Source organism: Watersipora subatra, chromosome 6, assembly GCF_963576615.1.
Source record: "Watersipora subatra chromosome 6, tzWatSuba1.1, whole genome shotgun sequence".
Taxonomy (NCBI): domain Eukaryota; kingdom Metazoa; phylum Bryozoa; class Gymnolaemata; order Cheilostomatida; family Watersiporidae; genus Watersipora; species Watersipora subatra.
This window is the reverse complement of record NC_088713.1, coordinates 44,726,783-44,742,821: the sequence shown is the minus strand read 5'-3', so window position 1 is coordinate 44,742,821 and position 16,039 is coordinate 44,726,783. Positions and strand designations below refer to the sequence as shown.

The window sequence follows — 16,039 nt, the reverse complement described above, 5'->3', positions numbered from 1 at the left end:
CGCGGTCAAGCGGAGGTGGCGTTCAATTGGAGAGTGGCGTTCAATTGGAGAGTGGCGTTCAATTGGAGAGTGGCGGTCTATTGGAGAGTGACGTTCAATTGGAGAGTAGCGGTCTATTTTTCAACCCTTCTCTGAGGGTGGTGGTCAATTGGAGGTGGCATGCAAATAGAGCTAGCATTCAATTGGAGGTTTTACGGTATTTTGCATTCTATAGCAGCTACAGTATTTAAAAATTCAGAAAAGTGACATTTGTGATTTCCATTTTTCGCAATCGTGAAACTCTGGATAAAAAATTGCATACTATAAAAAATAAAGAACAATTCTTGACAGCGAATTAAAAACAATCAAATAACATATGATTTGTTTATTTCTGTTTGTAGTATGGGTCATTTAACGTACATGTACATAAACATCATTAGACCAGATCTGTTCATATTATGGCCAGCAACTGTTGCGTTTTTAAAGTTCAACATTTCATATGTTAATTATTCAACATACATAAATATCAGAACAGAGTTGGCAGTATCTTGAATGATATCTGCTGCCCTTTAGAAAATTGAATATGATAAGTCGGAGATAATTTTATGCTTTGAATGAATTGATGATTAACCACTAGTATAATTATTCTGATCTAGGAGAGACTAGTTTTAATGAGGTGATTTTGAATGAGAAAAACACATTCACCAAAGCGCTAAAAATGTTCTTGAAACCTACTTGACCTTGACATACCACCACTGTTGCTGCAGTCAATTAGTTGATGGCAAAGAAGGCTCTAGATTCTGGTGACACACATCAGCTATTAACAGAGTGACAAATAGTTTCACATTAACTAGTTACTGAAAGTTCCGAAGTACTAAACTCTTAAGCTCAATATAATGTCTAAAAGCAACTAAAGGCTAACATAAGGCTAAAAAAAACTTGATGCACTGACTTGATAGAATGGTTGAGCAAATAGGTTGAAAACAGCAAATCAAAGAGGGCAGTAGGCGCTTCTACAACGTTATACAAACAGTAAAATACATATAAATTGCCTAATCCGTTTTCAGATCTTTCCAAACTCACCCCTTTGGCCCTACAAAAAAACTAGACGTAAATTTTTTGTTTATAGGTTGTACGTTGTAACTGTCATATTATTGGCTTGCGTCAACAATTTTCCTTATTTTTTGATCAACCTCATTGGTTTTATAGACCATGATTGTAATAATCTTTCAATAAGTTGATCGGCAGTGCACATCTTTGACATTTATTTACAATGATTTCCTTATTTTTTCTATATTTTCATTTGTCGACACATCTTACGATCTATCACCATGGACTAAACTGGCACGTAAGTTGTATATATATAATAAATATAATGCTATACAGGTGACGTTACTTTCTCTCGCAAGCGCGGTGAGATAGGTTACCATTCAATCAAAACTTCACACGAATTCTCAATATTATCCTGAACTTACATTATGGGAGCGTCTACTGTATAGTGTACAACATCTTAAGCCGTGTTTATTATCAAATCTATCTAAATCTCAAAATTTGTGTGTCTGTGTGTGTGTGTATGTCCAGCTATAGCTATTAAAATCTTAAAATGAAGAATCCGTATCGCATAAGATTTGACCTCAAACCCTGCTTTTCGCGAGCCCAATCCCTTACCAATTGAGCCACACAAGCTTAATGGGTTTGTTAAGCAATATATGTTGTTATATGAGCGCAAATCTGCTACCACTCTCCGTAACAGCGGAACTTCATGGAGAGCGGAAGCGTAACTTTTTGTGTGCTCAATCATGGGAGCAAGTAGTAGGCTCTTATTAGTACGCTTACTCAAATTAGCCTTTGGCAATGTGCCTGACTAATAGCAAGTGGCAGGCAACTCTCCTTACCTCTCAGTGTTTATAAGCTGATTTTTAAGTTTCGTGCAACACCAGACATTATGCTAGTAATTAATAAACAAAATTTATATTGAAAAGTCCCACTTTGTTATTTCTGTTGGCATGTAAACGTTATGTTTTTCATATGATGTCACTATTGTTTCATAAGCGTTATGTGTTGACATATTGTTGTCGCTTTCATCCAAACTTCACACTTATATGCTCCACGCCTTTTCCCAGGTTGCTAAAAATATTTGGTATCTAATCTTAATTTGGTTCCTGAGAGCCTCATACACCCAGCCTGCTAGAAACTCCAGAATTCACTTCGGTATGCATTAAGAACAGTTGCCGTCAATGAACGTGTTCATGAATTCTTGGCGTAAAAGTAGTGTGGTATTTTGCGTTGACAATTGACATATCTGCTGTAGGCTTCCTGATTGAAAATTAAAGGGCAAGGGGGCGGGGTTCAATGCTAGTTGAATATGACATTGCCTAGGCTGTATATATACTCTTTAAACATATTTATAACTTGAGTGTTGTAAGTTTGTTTAGTTATAAAGGGCTATTTTTTATTTGGTTTTCTTTTAAACACAAATATATCAGTAAAAATAGTTTTGGTACAACCAGGCAACCAAAAATTCAACAAATCTTTTGTACGTGCATCACAGGCATTTTTATTAGCTATAATCTCTCAGAGATATTTACCATAGAAAGCTTTTTGATCACACTGCAAGCGGTCAAAAAACTACTTATTGAATAGAGTGGTCGAAAGACAACAATAGCTATCAAAAAGAAGTCAAGTCTCACCTCTGTGTAATAGTTATATTGGCCTACATAGCATAGCAATCAAACAATTAACAAACAGTATACAGTAACTTTTCATTTTTTAAGGTTAATGAGGCTCCGATGCTCCGCAAAAAATAAAAATCCTTGAAATGGGAACTAGTGAACTCATATTTAACAGAGTCATTTCTCTATTATTTGTAACTACTTTTTTCCTTTTCTTAGGTTCATTAGACAATTTCGAGGGTCAAGGTCAATTAAAATAGACGATGAAGGATGTTACAATCGCTTTGCCCCTTAACAATCCATGAAACCTAACAAAAGACAAAGAACCTTATGACTGCTATCACAATGACCTTATGACCTTATCAAATTGACCTTATAACCTTATCACAATGACCTTATAACCTTATTACAATGACCTTATTACCTTATCACAATGATGCTCGGAGTAATGTGATTAGGCAAGTGAATTAGCAAGATTTATTAATTTTAGTTTTTAATTTATTTATATTAGTTTTCAATTGCCAAGTATAAATTTTGAAAGCTGAATTACTAAGTAGCGAGTATAAGTAAAGAGCTGTTGTATAACACTAGCTATATTTAGAAACACCTAGGAAGGAGTTCAGAACTTCAAAGTCTTAAATGAGTTGAGAGCTTGAACTTTAAATTGGTTTCAACCGTCTCTCATACTGCTCTCCAATGGCGCACATATTTAGTATGTTTGTAAACTGTTTGCAAAAATATACTGTTACATTAAACTTAGATGAATTGGTGCCACTTATGCAGGACCGTATTTCAGTTTCATGATGACCTAGAGAGTTCATGAAACAAATCAAAGTAGCAACGTCTGGCAGATTCAGAGTCCTTAGACGGCCTGAAGATATTAAGGCAGGTTCGCACTATATCGCCGTATCTCGGTGTTGATTCCACAATACTTCAGTGATCATCGATGATAACGATGTTCAGACTATCCCAGACCCATTTGTGTTCGCATCAGCAAATAGTCCGATATTCAGTTTTCTCATTTTTTTTCTAATTTTTCATGGAAAAACCTCTTTGTTTTTGTGTGCTTGTATCAAATACTAGTTCTGCTTTGACTATCATGAACGAAAACAAATAAATCATGCTATCAGCAACCACGGTTCACTATCACCGAAATGGTTCGCATTGTACAGGTGAAATATTGACACATTGGCACTCGGCGAGATATCAAGAAAGTTTGACAGCTGCAAACTTTTCCGATGTATCCTTCTTGCTTCGTCGATGCCATCAATTTACGATCCACATAATTGACGATGAACTGCTGCCATCGGTTTACGGTTCACATAATCAACGATGAAGGCCAAAAAAATGCCAACATATGGCGATATAGTGTGAACCACCCTTTAGTTGAGTACAAACCTTCCAAAAGAATTTCATATATTTTAATCTAAATGTGTGTATCGCATTTTAATATTTAAAGAGCTTTTTAAAAGGCTCAGTACTGAGGTGGCTACGTGTAAATGGCATACTAAATAACCAGTTTGAGAAATGTCATTTGGGATGTTAGAGTCATTTCCTTTGGCCATTCTGAAAGGAGAACACTGCTGCATTTTGAAATAATCTTCATTGTTGCAAAATACTATGGCAACAATTTTTCATAAAAAGATATACAATAATAAGTATAGTTATGCCAAAGCATTCTACATATGTTAATGCATCGACAAATCAACATATGTTATTTTCCCACTGATTTTATAGATGAAAGAGCCTCAACTGCTAGATATGAAATCATCCCAGAAAACAAGAGAAAGAAAAAAACAGAGAACCCATACATGTTGCTTTTAAAATCAGGTACTTCACTTTATGCCTACAACGTAAAATCGGAAGGTCTAAAATTGAGCCTTAACAACCAAATAGAAGAATAAAAACCTAATAAATGAAATTATCAGTTTTGGAAGTTTTTTAGAGTTTAGTCATATATACAAATTAATGTAGTATTATACTATATATGTATATTATATTATTATACAGCAACAACAAAAATTGACTGTTTTACTTAGAAGTTTTTCTATCAACTAAAGAAGAGCAAAAACTCCATAAAAAACAACTGTTATTGGTAATGCAGCAACTAGAAGTAGTTTTGTTTTCAAATTAAAATGGATCAACTGTTACAGTTTGTTTTTCTCAAACACATAGTAATTAGAAACCACTAATATCAAATTTTGCATCAACAATATTATAATTCTAACACTAATTTTGGCTAAGCTAATACTTATTAATTATGTGCTTACTGTATGTAGCTTCACATCTAGAGGACCACCCATACGCATCACTTGTCATTGATTCCTATGGAGACATGCTGGATGATACCTATACCCTGGCGCTAGAAGAAGGTAATTTGTCATCTTAAATTGTTGTTAATTTCATATAATAAGTGATATAAACTTATCCTTTAGATATCGTAGCACTAATTAAAGCTGCTGATACATATTGTAGCAATTTACAAGCAATGGTAATGAAAACACTTGAACAACATGAGTAATGTGAATAACGCATATAATGTGAAAAACATGAATAACGTAAATAATGTGAAAAACATGAATAATGTGAAAAATGTGAATCACGTAAAAATGGGAATAATATGAACAATAATTATAATAATGTGAAAATTGCCATACTGATTTAATGCTATACTACAATACAAACAACGTATAGTTTAAAGTCTGCAAAGCCATCAAATTGTTTTGAAAAAAGCTTCATGAAATTCTAAAACTACAGTTAATTTGGGTTGATTTGATCAATTAATTCAAATGCCATGGTGACTTTGTATTTTCTACCAGAGTGACATGTTCAAGTTTTATTATAAAAAAATAAAACAAAAACAAGTCACAGAGGTTATTATTTTCATTTCAGATTTAACAACTAGTAAACAAAAAATAATACTTCAAAATACATTTAATAGACAGTGTTTTGTTAACAAGTGTCTGCGCATCTCTTGGATTATTTTACATGATTTGTGAACTAGAGAACTATCAGACAACCAAAAGAGAAGAGTTATACATACACAGGATTGCTGACCTGGAAATACAGATGGCAGAAGCAGAATTAGGAAATAAACCAGTGACAGGTCAGTGTAATTCTCAGAAATGTCGAACTTACTTTAAAATATAAATTTAATATAATATATAAGATGTATTATATTTTATATAGGTATATTTTAATTAAATGCTATCTTTTATATAACTGTTATAGCCTACTTTATGTAACATATATTAATATACGGTATCGTATAATATATTTAAAATATATAGTTATACTTTATATAACTATACAAACTATACTTACTTTAAAATATAAATTTAATTTAATATAGAAAATATATTATATTTTACATAATTATATTTTTTATAACTATTATAATATATAAAACTATCTAACATATATACAACATATTGTTGTATTGTATTATCACGAGAAGTATTGTATTACAGAAAACCCAGCTAACATGTAAGAAGAACATAAAGGAACTGACTTAGTTAGCAAGCCCATAGCTATGGGTCATTAGAAAATTATGCGATTATAGCACAGCTAAAAGAAAGCGTGACTGCACAGCTAATATGTAACACATCTCCCTCACTATTCTGAGTTTATGGTTAGTCATGACCTTGCTAGAACTTTAGAACTGTCAAAGTAATCAGGTCGTCTTCTATTACGAGTAGGATATCTGGGACTTTGTACTAGCCTCTCATCAGGTACAGATTGGGCAGGTTGGATGTTAAGATCATTTGAAGCTGTGAGGATATTGTCATTGGTCGATGTATCATTAACTTGAAGTCTAGCTTGTAGCTGATTGGCATGTCGTCTCTATACACCACAGTTGGTTTGCACAGCATACAGTATGCTACCCAGCTTGTTAATTATTGTTCCAGGTATCCACTTGGGTCCAGAGCTATAGTTCCTTGCATAAACCAAAGAGTCTACTTCATACCGTGATGATTGAGAAGATGATTGACCTGGTAAAGGAGTTTTCTTGTTCTGAATTGGTTTTAGCAAGGTCAGAGTGATTCTCGGCTGTCGTCCATGTAGAACTTCAGCAGGTGATTTCTAGTTCAAAGAGGAATGAGGCAAACATATGTATGTGGTTAAAAACAGTTGTAGGGAAATCTTAACTTTCTCCCCTCCTGCAAAATTCTACAGATTGCTTAAGAGTCTGGACAAATCTCTCCGCTTCTCCATTCGATGCAGGATGGAATGCGGGTGATGTTATATGTTTAATGCCATGCATGGTGCAGAACTGGTCAAATTCTTTTGAAACAATTTGTGGGCCGTTTTCCATAACAATAGTCCGAGGAAGACCTTCATGTACAAAGATCTGTCGTAGCACGTCAATTATGTCCTTAGAAGTAGTTTTTCCTACATCTAGCATAGCAACGTACGAATATCGGGAATGTGCATCCACACAAACCAACCACATCTGACCTTTAAAAGGTTCTGCATAATCCAAATGAATTTGTTCCCATGGTAGTTGGGGGGACGGCCAACTTTGGTAAGTTTTGGCTGGGTCATTAGCACAGATTCGGCAAGGTTCACAAGCTTTGATTAGCTGTTCTATGTCTGCATTGATGCTAGGCCACCATGCGTATCGACGAGCAAGCTGTTTTACTCTTTCTACACCCCAGTGTGATGTATGCAGCAAGTCTAACACTTTACTCCTCAGAGCCTGTGGAATGACAACTCTGGTAGTGTCATCACGTTGCAAAAGCACAGCCTCCCCAAGAACAAAAAGAGACTTCCTCATATTCCAATATGGCCGCAATTGTTCATAGCTAGCTGTAAGCTTATTGGGCCAAAGGCTTTTCAGTATCCACTCATTCACTATCTGTAGTGAGGTGTCTTTCATGGTTTCTTGTTTAACAGCCTCATCGTCAAGGGAACTATGATCGAGCTCCTCTCGTATAGTGTGTGAGACCTCAATGCTCTCCTTCTCTTCATCATGGTCAAACTTCGGGTCAGCCCCTATAGGTAACATGGACAAGCCATTTGCATTGCCGTGCTGTGCTGTAGGTTTGTACCTGATGTCACACTGATAAGCCATCAGTGTGAGGGCCCATCTTTGCAGTCGATGAGCTGTTAAAACGGGGATATTCTTTTCTGGTGAAAACATGGCAACCAGGGGTTTATGATCAGTAATGAGCATAAAACTTCTCCCATATAGATACTGTTTAAACTTAGTCACTCCATAGATGATAGAAAGCGCTTCTTTCTCTATCTTTGAGTAATTTTTTTGGTGCACGCTCAATGTCTTTGATGCATGTGCTTGTGGTCTTTCAGATCCATTTTCCTTTTGTAGGAGTACTGCCCCAATTCCATAGTTAGATGCGTCTGTTGCTAGAACCAGCAGTTTACTTTGGTCAGAATGGGTAAGCTTGGTAGCCTTGATGACATTTTCTTTAAGAACATGGAAGGCCTTGTCACTCTCGTCAGTACAGTCAAACTCGACATTTTCACGAAGAAACTTGTAGATGGGACTGCTTTGCTAGACAGGTCAGCAATGTATGAGCCATAGTAGTTGATCTTGCCCAAAAAACGCCTGTAGCTGTTGTAAGTTCTGTGGTCGAGGAAGCTGTTCAATAGCCTCTATTGCAGAGGTCGAGGGAGTCTCGCCGTTCTTGTCTATTATGTGACCTAGGTATTCAACAGCGTTCTTAAAGAAATCGCATTTCTTTCTATGTATGCAGAGCCTGTACTCCTGTAGTCTAGCTAAGAGTTTGTCGAGATTAGACCAGTGCTCACTCTCACTGCTACCAGTGACAATCAGATCATCCAAGTATGCTGCAACTTCAGGTAAGTCAACAATCATTGAGTCCACGCATCGCTGAAACTGTGCAGGGCTTAATGCCAATCCAAAACACATCATGTTGTAGCAAAACAAATCACATTGAGTGTTGATGACACACAACTTCTTTGCATTACCATCTAACTCTAGTTGCAAGTAGGAATCTGCCAGGTCTATCTTGAAAAAGTGTACCCTGCCTTTCAACATCTCTTGCAACTCTTCAAGGCTTGGTAATGGGTGTTGATCAATTGATACTTGTTGGTTCAACATCTTGAAATCACCACATATACGCACTCTTCCATTTGGTTTGAAAACTGCTACTATTGGAGCAGCATAATCACTAGTCTCAACTTTCTAGAACACCAGCTTTAACTAATCAATCTAGCTCTTCTTTTACAGCTTGGCGTCTAGAGAATGGCACTACACGAGGTTTAAAAAGGCTTGGTGTGCTTCCTGGTTTCAAGCGTACTGGTACTTTTGGCTTTTTACATCGACCAAGACTTGCCTTAAAGACATCAGAGTACTTAGAAGAGAGTGCAGCAACTTTGTCCCTTAATCCAATAGGGTCATTTCCTGTGATGGTACAGGTAACATCACAAATACCCTGTGTCAATATAGCTAGTCCTTGCTGCAAGAGACCGAATTTGTCACTCCAATCTAGACCAAAAAGGTTTGAACCTTGTGTTGTGTTTACAACAAGAAGTTTGAGATTTTGTTTTTCCACATCTCCTACCTTCACACTAACTGAACATTGTCCTTTAATCTGTAACGCACTATGCCCATACGCTTTAAGATGGGTACTGACAGGTAAGAGGGGGGGGGGGGGGGGTGATCCAAGACTTTGGTAGCCTTGCAAATCAATTATAAAGCAAGTAGCCCCTATGTCCTATTGAAACATTGCATCATGACCACTGATAACAGTTTTGATTCAAACCTTTCTATTGACTCGTTGGAAAAGATTATCTGAAACTGCATGTACTGAATGATAAGGTTTACTTGCATCAGTGAGCACACTTAACACAGAGTTTTCAACTGTCCTAGCAGACTGTTCTGCCTGACTTTGTGTTGCTGCCTTAGCCATACAGACAGCCTCAATGTGACCTTTGACCTCACATTTCCTGCAGACAAATGCTCTGCAGGGACAATTTTTTCTGTCATGTTTAATGTAACAGCTAGGGCAAGACTTCAGCATACCTGTGTTTTGTGCATTAGCTTGTTTCTTTCCATTAGTTTGTTGACTTCGGCGTGATCTTTGCTTGTACTGACCTGACATTTTGTTTACTGTGTCTTCAATAGCTGGAGAAGTTGTCTCCCCCTTAAGAATTTTATCGGTTTCTGTTGTCTTGATGAATGCTGCAGCCTTCTTAAGAACATCATTAAGAGAGGGATCAGCATCAAGTAGACACTGGCGACGACGTACATCAGCATGTGGGTCTCTTTAATGATTATGTCACAAATTTGTTCATCAACATAACTAGTGCCACAGCCTGTGCTTTTGCACATGAAAGCACAGTGCCGTGTGAGTCCACGAAGTTCTGCAGCCCAATCAACATAAGACTGACCAGTCTTCATCTTACATTGAGAAAATTCAAATCTTGCTGCCTGAACATGTATGGTATCTGCAAAGTGTTCATTAGGTTTTTCCGACAACTCAGTAAATGATTTGCTTGTAATATCCTCTGAGCCAAATAAGTTTGACAAAAGTCGTATGTCTCAGCTCCTACCCAAGATAGTAAGCATTGTCGTTTCTGACTGTCATTTACCACCCGATACACATTGAAGTGCTGATTAAAATGTTGAAGGTACTGGTTCCATTTTTCTTTACCCCTGTTGTATGCTTCAAACTTGGGTATGGCGACAGCTACTGGTATTGATGCAGCACTATCACTCTTGGTAGCTTCAAACAAGGAGATAAACTGATTCTGTAGATCAGCGTTTTGCTGGAACTGTTGTTGCTGTTTCTGCATAGCATCGATCAAAGCTTTTATGTTAGGATCCATAGCAAGACAATACAAAAATGCTGGCTGTGGGTCCACAATGTTCGTTCCTGACACTAGTTGTTGTATTGTATTATCACGAGAAGTACTGTATTACAGAAAACACAGCTAACATGTAAGAAGCACATAAAGTAACTGACTTAGTTAGCAAGCCCATAGCTATGGGTCATTAGACGATTATGCGATTATAGCACAGCTAGAAGAAAGCCTGACTGCACAGCTAATATGTAACGACATATATATTAATTTAAAGCATTATATAGTAAATATAAAATATATAGTTATACTTTATGTAACTATATAAAATATAAACGGTTCTGCTATACACGTCAATGCTACTCGCTTTTTAGTAACCGTAAAATTCTTCAAGTTGATTGAGAGACTAAAAAGATAAATTTGTAGGCAGTCTCCTATGTGATGAACATTTGATTTACAAATTTTATTACATCTACATTTCTAAGATTTATGAACATTTTCGAAGTTTTGATGATGATCTTGAATACGCTTGACTTCAGCCAAAACATATTAAAGACCTATTTGTCAACCTCAATTCTACAATTTGATTCAGCTTTAGTACAAGAATCAACATTTATATTATTATATATTATATTATGTATTATAAACCGTGCCCATTGCTCTATTTCCTGCATCAATACAGCGTTTTACTTACTTTTACACGGTTTTGTTTGAGTCCCGTGGTTTCTTTGACGCTAATTGAAAATATGAAACTTAAACATTTTTTCCAGTTTCTTACGTCAAGAACATTCTAGAAGATCTGCACCAGAACACTGTTATGGTTATTTACGAACATCTTAGAAGCAGTGATGATGATCATGAGTACGCTCAACTTCAGCCAAAACATATTAAAGAACTCTTTCTCAACATCAAATCTACAATTGGATGCAGTTTTAGTGCAGAGATCAATACCTTTACCACAGGTAATGTTCTACTTTTTTATCCTAATACAAGTGTAAAACAGTTTTCTTAAGGTGTTAAAAGTTAGGTCTTCTACTTCAATATAAAAAACAAATTGTTACAGATGTTGTAGAAGTCAGCACTTGCTACTTGCTAGCTGATTTTACATGCAACTTGTTATAAGGCCCATTCACTCAAATCAACGCTTAACTGTGCAATGGACCGGGCTGATTAGCTGTTTTGATGTCATAACCAACAATAAGTTGTACACGCTATGAGCACTTAACTGTCGTTGATCGCTAACCAAAAACCCATAGAAATTACAAAATTGCATTCCTAATATTGCTAATATTTGCCGTCCTTGGATTATCTATTAATTATCTGATTATGTAACTCATTATGAGCTTAGTTCTTTGCCATGCTTGCCAATTGAGGTTGACATTGATCTTTCAAACCGTTAAGATTGAACCCAATGCTGTACACAAACAGCCAATCAAGATGGTGACAGTTGTTATCATCGGTGTCAAAGTTCAACAAGTTGAAAGTCCATCGCATCTTCGTTGCTAGCAACAATTACATTGGCAGTTTATCGCAAATGACGTCATAACAGCCCATGGTTGTGGTCCACCGCACAGGTAATCGTTGATTTAGGCAATAGTGTGCAGGCCTTTATACTGAATGAGTAGCCTAGTAGCACTCATACTCAACTGTAATAACTGCAGGTAATTTAACTGGTTGATCGGTATGGCTCTTTATCACTCTAGCTTTATAACCATGGAAAGGTACAGAACGATCAAGTGCAATTACTGTATAACCTCTATTTGAATGCCATGGCACTCTATTTTTCAACCCTTCCTTTATAATGGCGGTCAAATAGAGGTGGCATTCAGTTAGAGGTGGCGTTCAATTAGAGGTTTTACGATACCATCAAGTGCAATGCTGGAGTCAGTATACAATAATAAGTGCCCAAACAGCTACACCTGTAGATGCAAGAATGTGAATGATTTATATATACCCAGCTGTACAGAAATTAATCAATGTTACCAAACTGTTGTTCCTTCCATTGATTTAGAACATAGTTCTTCACTTCATCACTCTTTTTACTATTTTATTACATTATTCATTAAATAACTGAGCCTATCAGTTGTACAGATTTTCCCTGCCCTGATGCCAACCTCTTCCCAGACCTCTTTTAGCATAGAAAAGTTTTTTTGAATAAAATCGATTGTCGTTAAGGTGACTTTTGAAGTAATAATTGCAGAGTAAGTGGTAAATTATGTTGCTGTTTTGTGATATAGAGAGGTATTAATATTATAAATAATGAATAAAATTCTTATCGAGTATTCTGACTTACTAAGTGCAAAAAGTGTATGAATCTTGAATTAAAGTTTAGTCTACTTCAACAAATTATATTCAAAAAATTATAATATTAATTTTATGTTATATTTTTACATGGCTAATCTTGGAAAAATTGAGAAAATACAATTTCGAATCGTTGAAACGTAAGTGTGCGAAATTGTCGATAGAGGTAAACTTTGAATTCATTATATAGAGCGATTGAAATTCAATGAATCACAACCTCTATCAATTCTAATTTTGGTCATGAAATATTTTATTTTTAGTGGTTCAAATTTGTGACTAATGCGATAAAACAGCTATGAAAATCCCACAAGAACTTTTAACTTGGAATATAAGTGCTAATATGATAATATAATTTATAATTGGAATATCGTTTATTTTTATTTTAGTTACATCTTAGTAAACATAGTTGTGACTCAATAATTATTGACAAAGCATAATATTGTATTGGATCCTGCGACCAACACGTAGAAGCGACCTGGGTCGGCTTACTCTACCGGTCTGCATTCACTCTCCACAGGGGCCGTGTAAGTGTTGCCTGTTGACCAACACGCGGAGGCGACTAGGTCGGCTTACACCACCGGTCTACTACAACCACCTTATACGGGGAATTGCCCCCTGAGTGATATTATGCTCGTTCGACAAGGTCGACCTGAGGTCGACCGGGGTCGACAGTGTTTCTATACTCTACTCCCAAAGCACAGTCCGTAGACTGAGGCTTGGAGTAAATAAGTGCTCAGTGTGATTCTGTTATTGCGCAAGGTAACAGAAGAGTGTGGGTCCAAATGCAAAGCATGTATTGAACGAACTTACTAGGCCGAAACACGGCCTTAAGTATAACCAGATATGCAAATGAGGTGGCTAGGGCCAACCTCCTCTAGGGGCGTGACTATATAAAATAACACAAGAGAACACAACTCTAATGACAATAACCAAAAAGGAGATGGTAATGCATGTTTCCATCACACACGCCGCCCCTATAGACGACTACCGGCTATATATAAAAATCACAAGAAAAGAAAAAAAAGATACAAGAATATAGGAACACACCAACTAGCTACAACAAAACAAACAAAGAAAAGGAAGTATAATAATATGAGAGACCCCAATTACTAAATACCAAGGGAAATACTGATAAATCAGGTCGACCGTGTCATCTAGGAGGTCGACATGCGATTTGCCAGGTCCTCCAGGCGACGAGCCGCCCGTCGGAGGTTGGAGGCCTCCTCTCGCAAAGCGTCCACTGTGACCCGGGGTCGTACGTCCCCCAGCCGGCTCTGGATGCTGCCTATTGTCGTCAATCTTCTAGGAGCTGGGACCGGTCGTTCCAGCTTGGGCGGACTGTACCACTTCTTCTTCGGGGGAGAGGGGAGAGGTGCCTGGGGTCCTCTTCGCGTAGGTGGCTTGGTTTTAATCGGCCCGTAGGGTGTAGGCTTTTCAAAGGCCGGAGGATTATTTAATTGTACCTTTTTGCTCCAGGCCGGGTAGCTATCTCGGTCGACCTCGTATATAGTAACTCCCTTTCCACCGTGCGCCTTCCGTACTTCGGCATCCTTGATCCGAGCCTGATGTTTTGCAATAGTATCTCGAGATGTGGAGTTCCTCCCACATTTGCAGAAGAAGCGTGTAAAATGTTGGGCGATGTGGATTCTGCGCCGTCGAGGGGTAGAGAGTAGTTGTTGGCACAATGGACAGTTAGTACCTTTCTCTCGACATAGTTTCGAGATCGTTTTAGCTGTCTCCGCCGCGATCCATTTGGTCGGTAGTGGGGAGTGTGGAACGTGATTATCTAAAGGATCCGTTTCTGAGTCGTCCAGGGTTTCACCCGGCGCCGGGTGGAGCTCCAGTGGCATGATCTTTACTTCGGGCAACAGGGGTAAAGCTCCGATGATCGGTGCAGCCTTCTTTACGGTTTCCTTAGTGACTTCCATGTTGAGAAAAGATATAGGTGTGTGCGCCTCGAGTTGGTAACAAGTAATGAGCGCGTTCTGTCTGGGACCCAAAATGGCCGCCTTTTGACCTTGAACTCCGAGGGCTTCTCCCGATTGGACGGTGCTAGTGTCGTAATCGGCCAAGTACGCGGGAGGCCTCCTGATTCGTTGGGGCCGTGGTGCATCTCCAGCCCCGGTATCACTAGCCTGGGCTCCCGTATTTTCCGTGGCTCTTTCCTCCTCGGGTATCAACTCGCCGCCAGGGTCGGGGTCAATCATCGAGGTAGGATTGTGTTCCCCTGGGGGAACCAAGGGATCTCCCCTGGGAAATCGAAGTGCTTCTGACCTTCCTGGCGACTGAGGTAGTCGCAACTCCGTTAGTTGGCTAGGCAGGGGCAACTCTGGAATAACTACTTCTGGGTTATCGTTTCCTCGTGCGATTTGCCTTCTGGGTCGGCCCCTCATGTTGGGACGGCGAGCAGGCTCGACCTCAACCGGGGCTCGTCCTTGTTGCACCGGACTGGGGCGACAGAGTCGTAACCTTCCCTCGGCTTGGATAGATCGCTGTCCATACTTCTCTATCTCATAAGTGTGGTTTTCGTGACTCCTTAACACGCGATAGGGCCCCAAGTACTTGGCCGCTAGCTTCGGGTTTTCCCCTCTTCTCCGCCGCTTGCTTAGCAACCACACGAGGTCACCCTCATTGAATAACGGAGGCTCTCTCGCGTCAGTTGACACAATTTCTTTTTGCCTATCTCGGAGGAGAGTATGGGCTTGTATCAATCGGTCGTGGACAGTCTGCACATACTCATGTATGCTTGCGAATGATTCTAGTCTATTCCCATACAGCAACTGGTCAGGAAGACGTAGTTCCCGACCCAACATCAAATAGTTGGGTGTTTTTTTAGTGGCGGAGTGTGGTAACCCTCGCAGCGTCCGCATGATTTGTGGCAGTAGTTGGTCCCAATCTTCCTGTCCTCTGCCCAGCAAGAGAGCTCGTAGGGAGTCACCCAACACACGATTGTTTCTCTCAACCACCCCATTCCCTTCGGGGTGGTACGGGGTGGTCCGAGATTTATCGACTCCCCACAAGTCGCATAGCTCCTGGAATAATGAGGACTCGAATTGGCTCCCCTGGTCGGTATGGATGATCTCGGGTAGCCCGAAGTAACTAAATATCCTCTCGTCTAGGATCTGGGCTACCGTTGGGGCTGTAGCGTCGGGGATGGCTAAAGCATCTGACCACCTAGTGAAGTGATCAGTGAGCACCAACACCCAACTATTTCCTCGAGGGGTCGGAGGCAGGGGTCCCACCAAGTCTACGGCTAGGCGTTGCCACGGCCTCCCGGCGTACAGCCGTTGTCTATTCCC

The 16,039-nt window shown here is 38.8% G+C and overlaps 1 protein-coding gene across 1 annotated transcript in view; it reads left to right on the top strand.

The window, feature by feature from the left end:
* The window catches only part of LOC137398646 (uncharacterized), a 93,588-nt gene that overhangs the window by 7,267 nt on the left and 70,282 nt on the right, over window positions 1-16,039 (top strand). Inside the window, exons 3-6 of the mRNA XM_068084825.1 lie at window positions 4,389-4,481; window positions 4,931-5,023; window positions 5,656-5,757; window positions 11,210-11,401. Coding sequence (XP_067940926.1) covers window positions 4,389-4,481; window positions 4,931-5,023; window positions 5,656-5,757; window positions 11,210-11,401 — 480 coding nt within the window. The remainder of the gene's footprint in view (window positions 1-4,388; window positions 4,482-4,930; window positions 5,024-5,655; window positions 5,758-11,209; window positions 11,402-16,039) is intronic.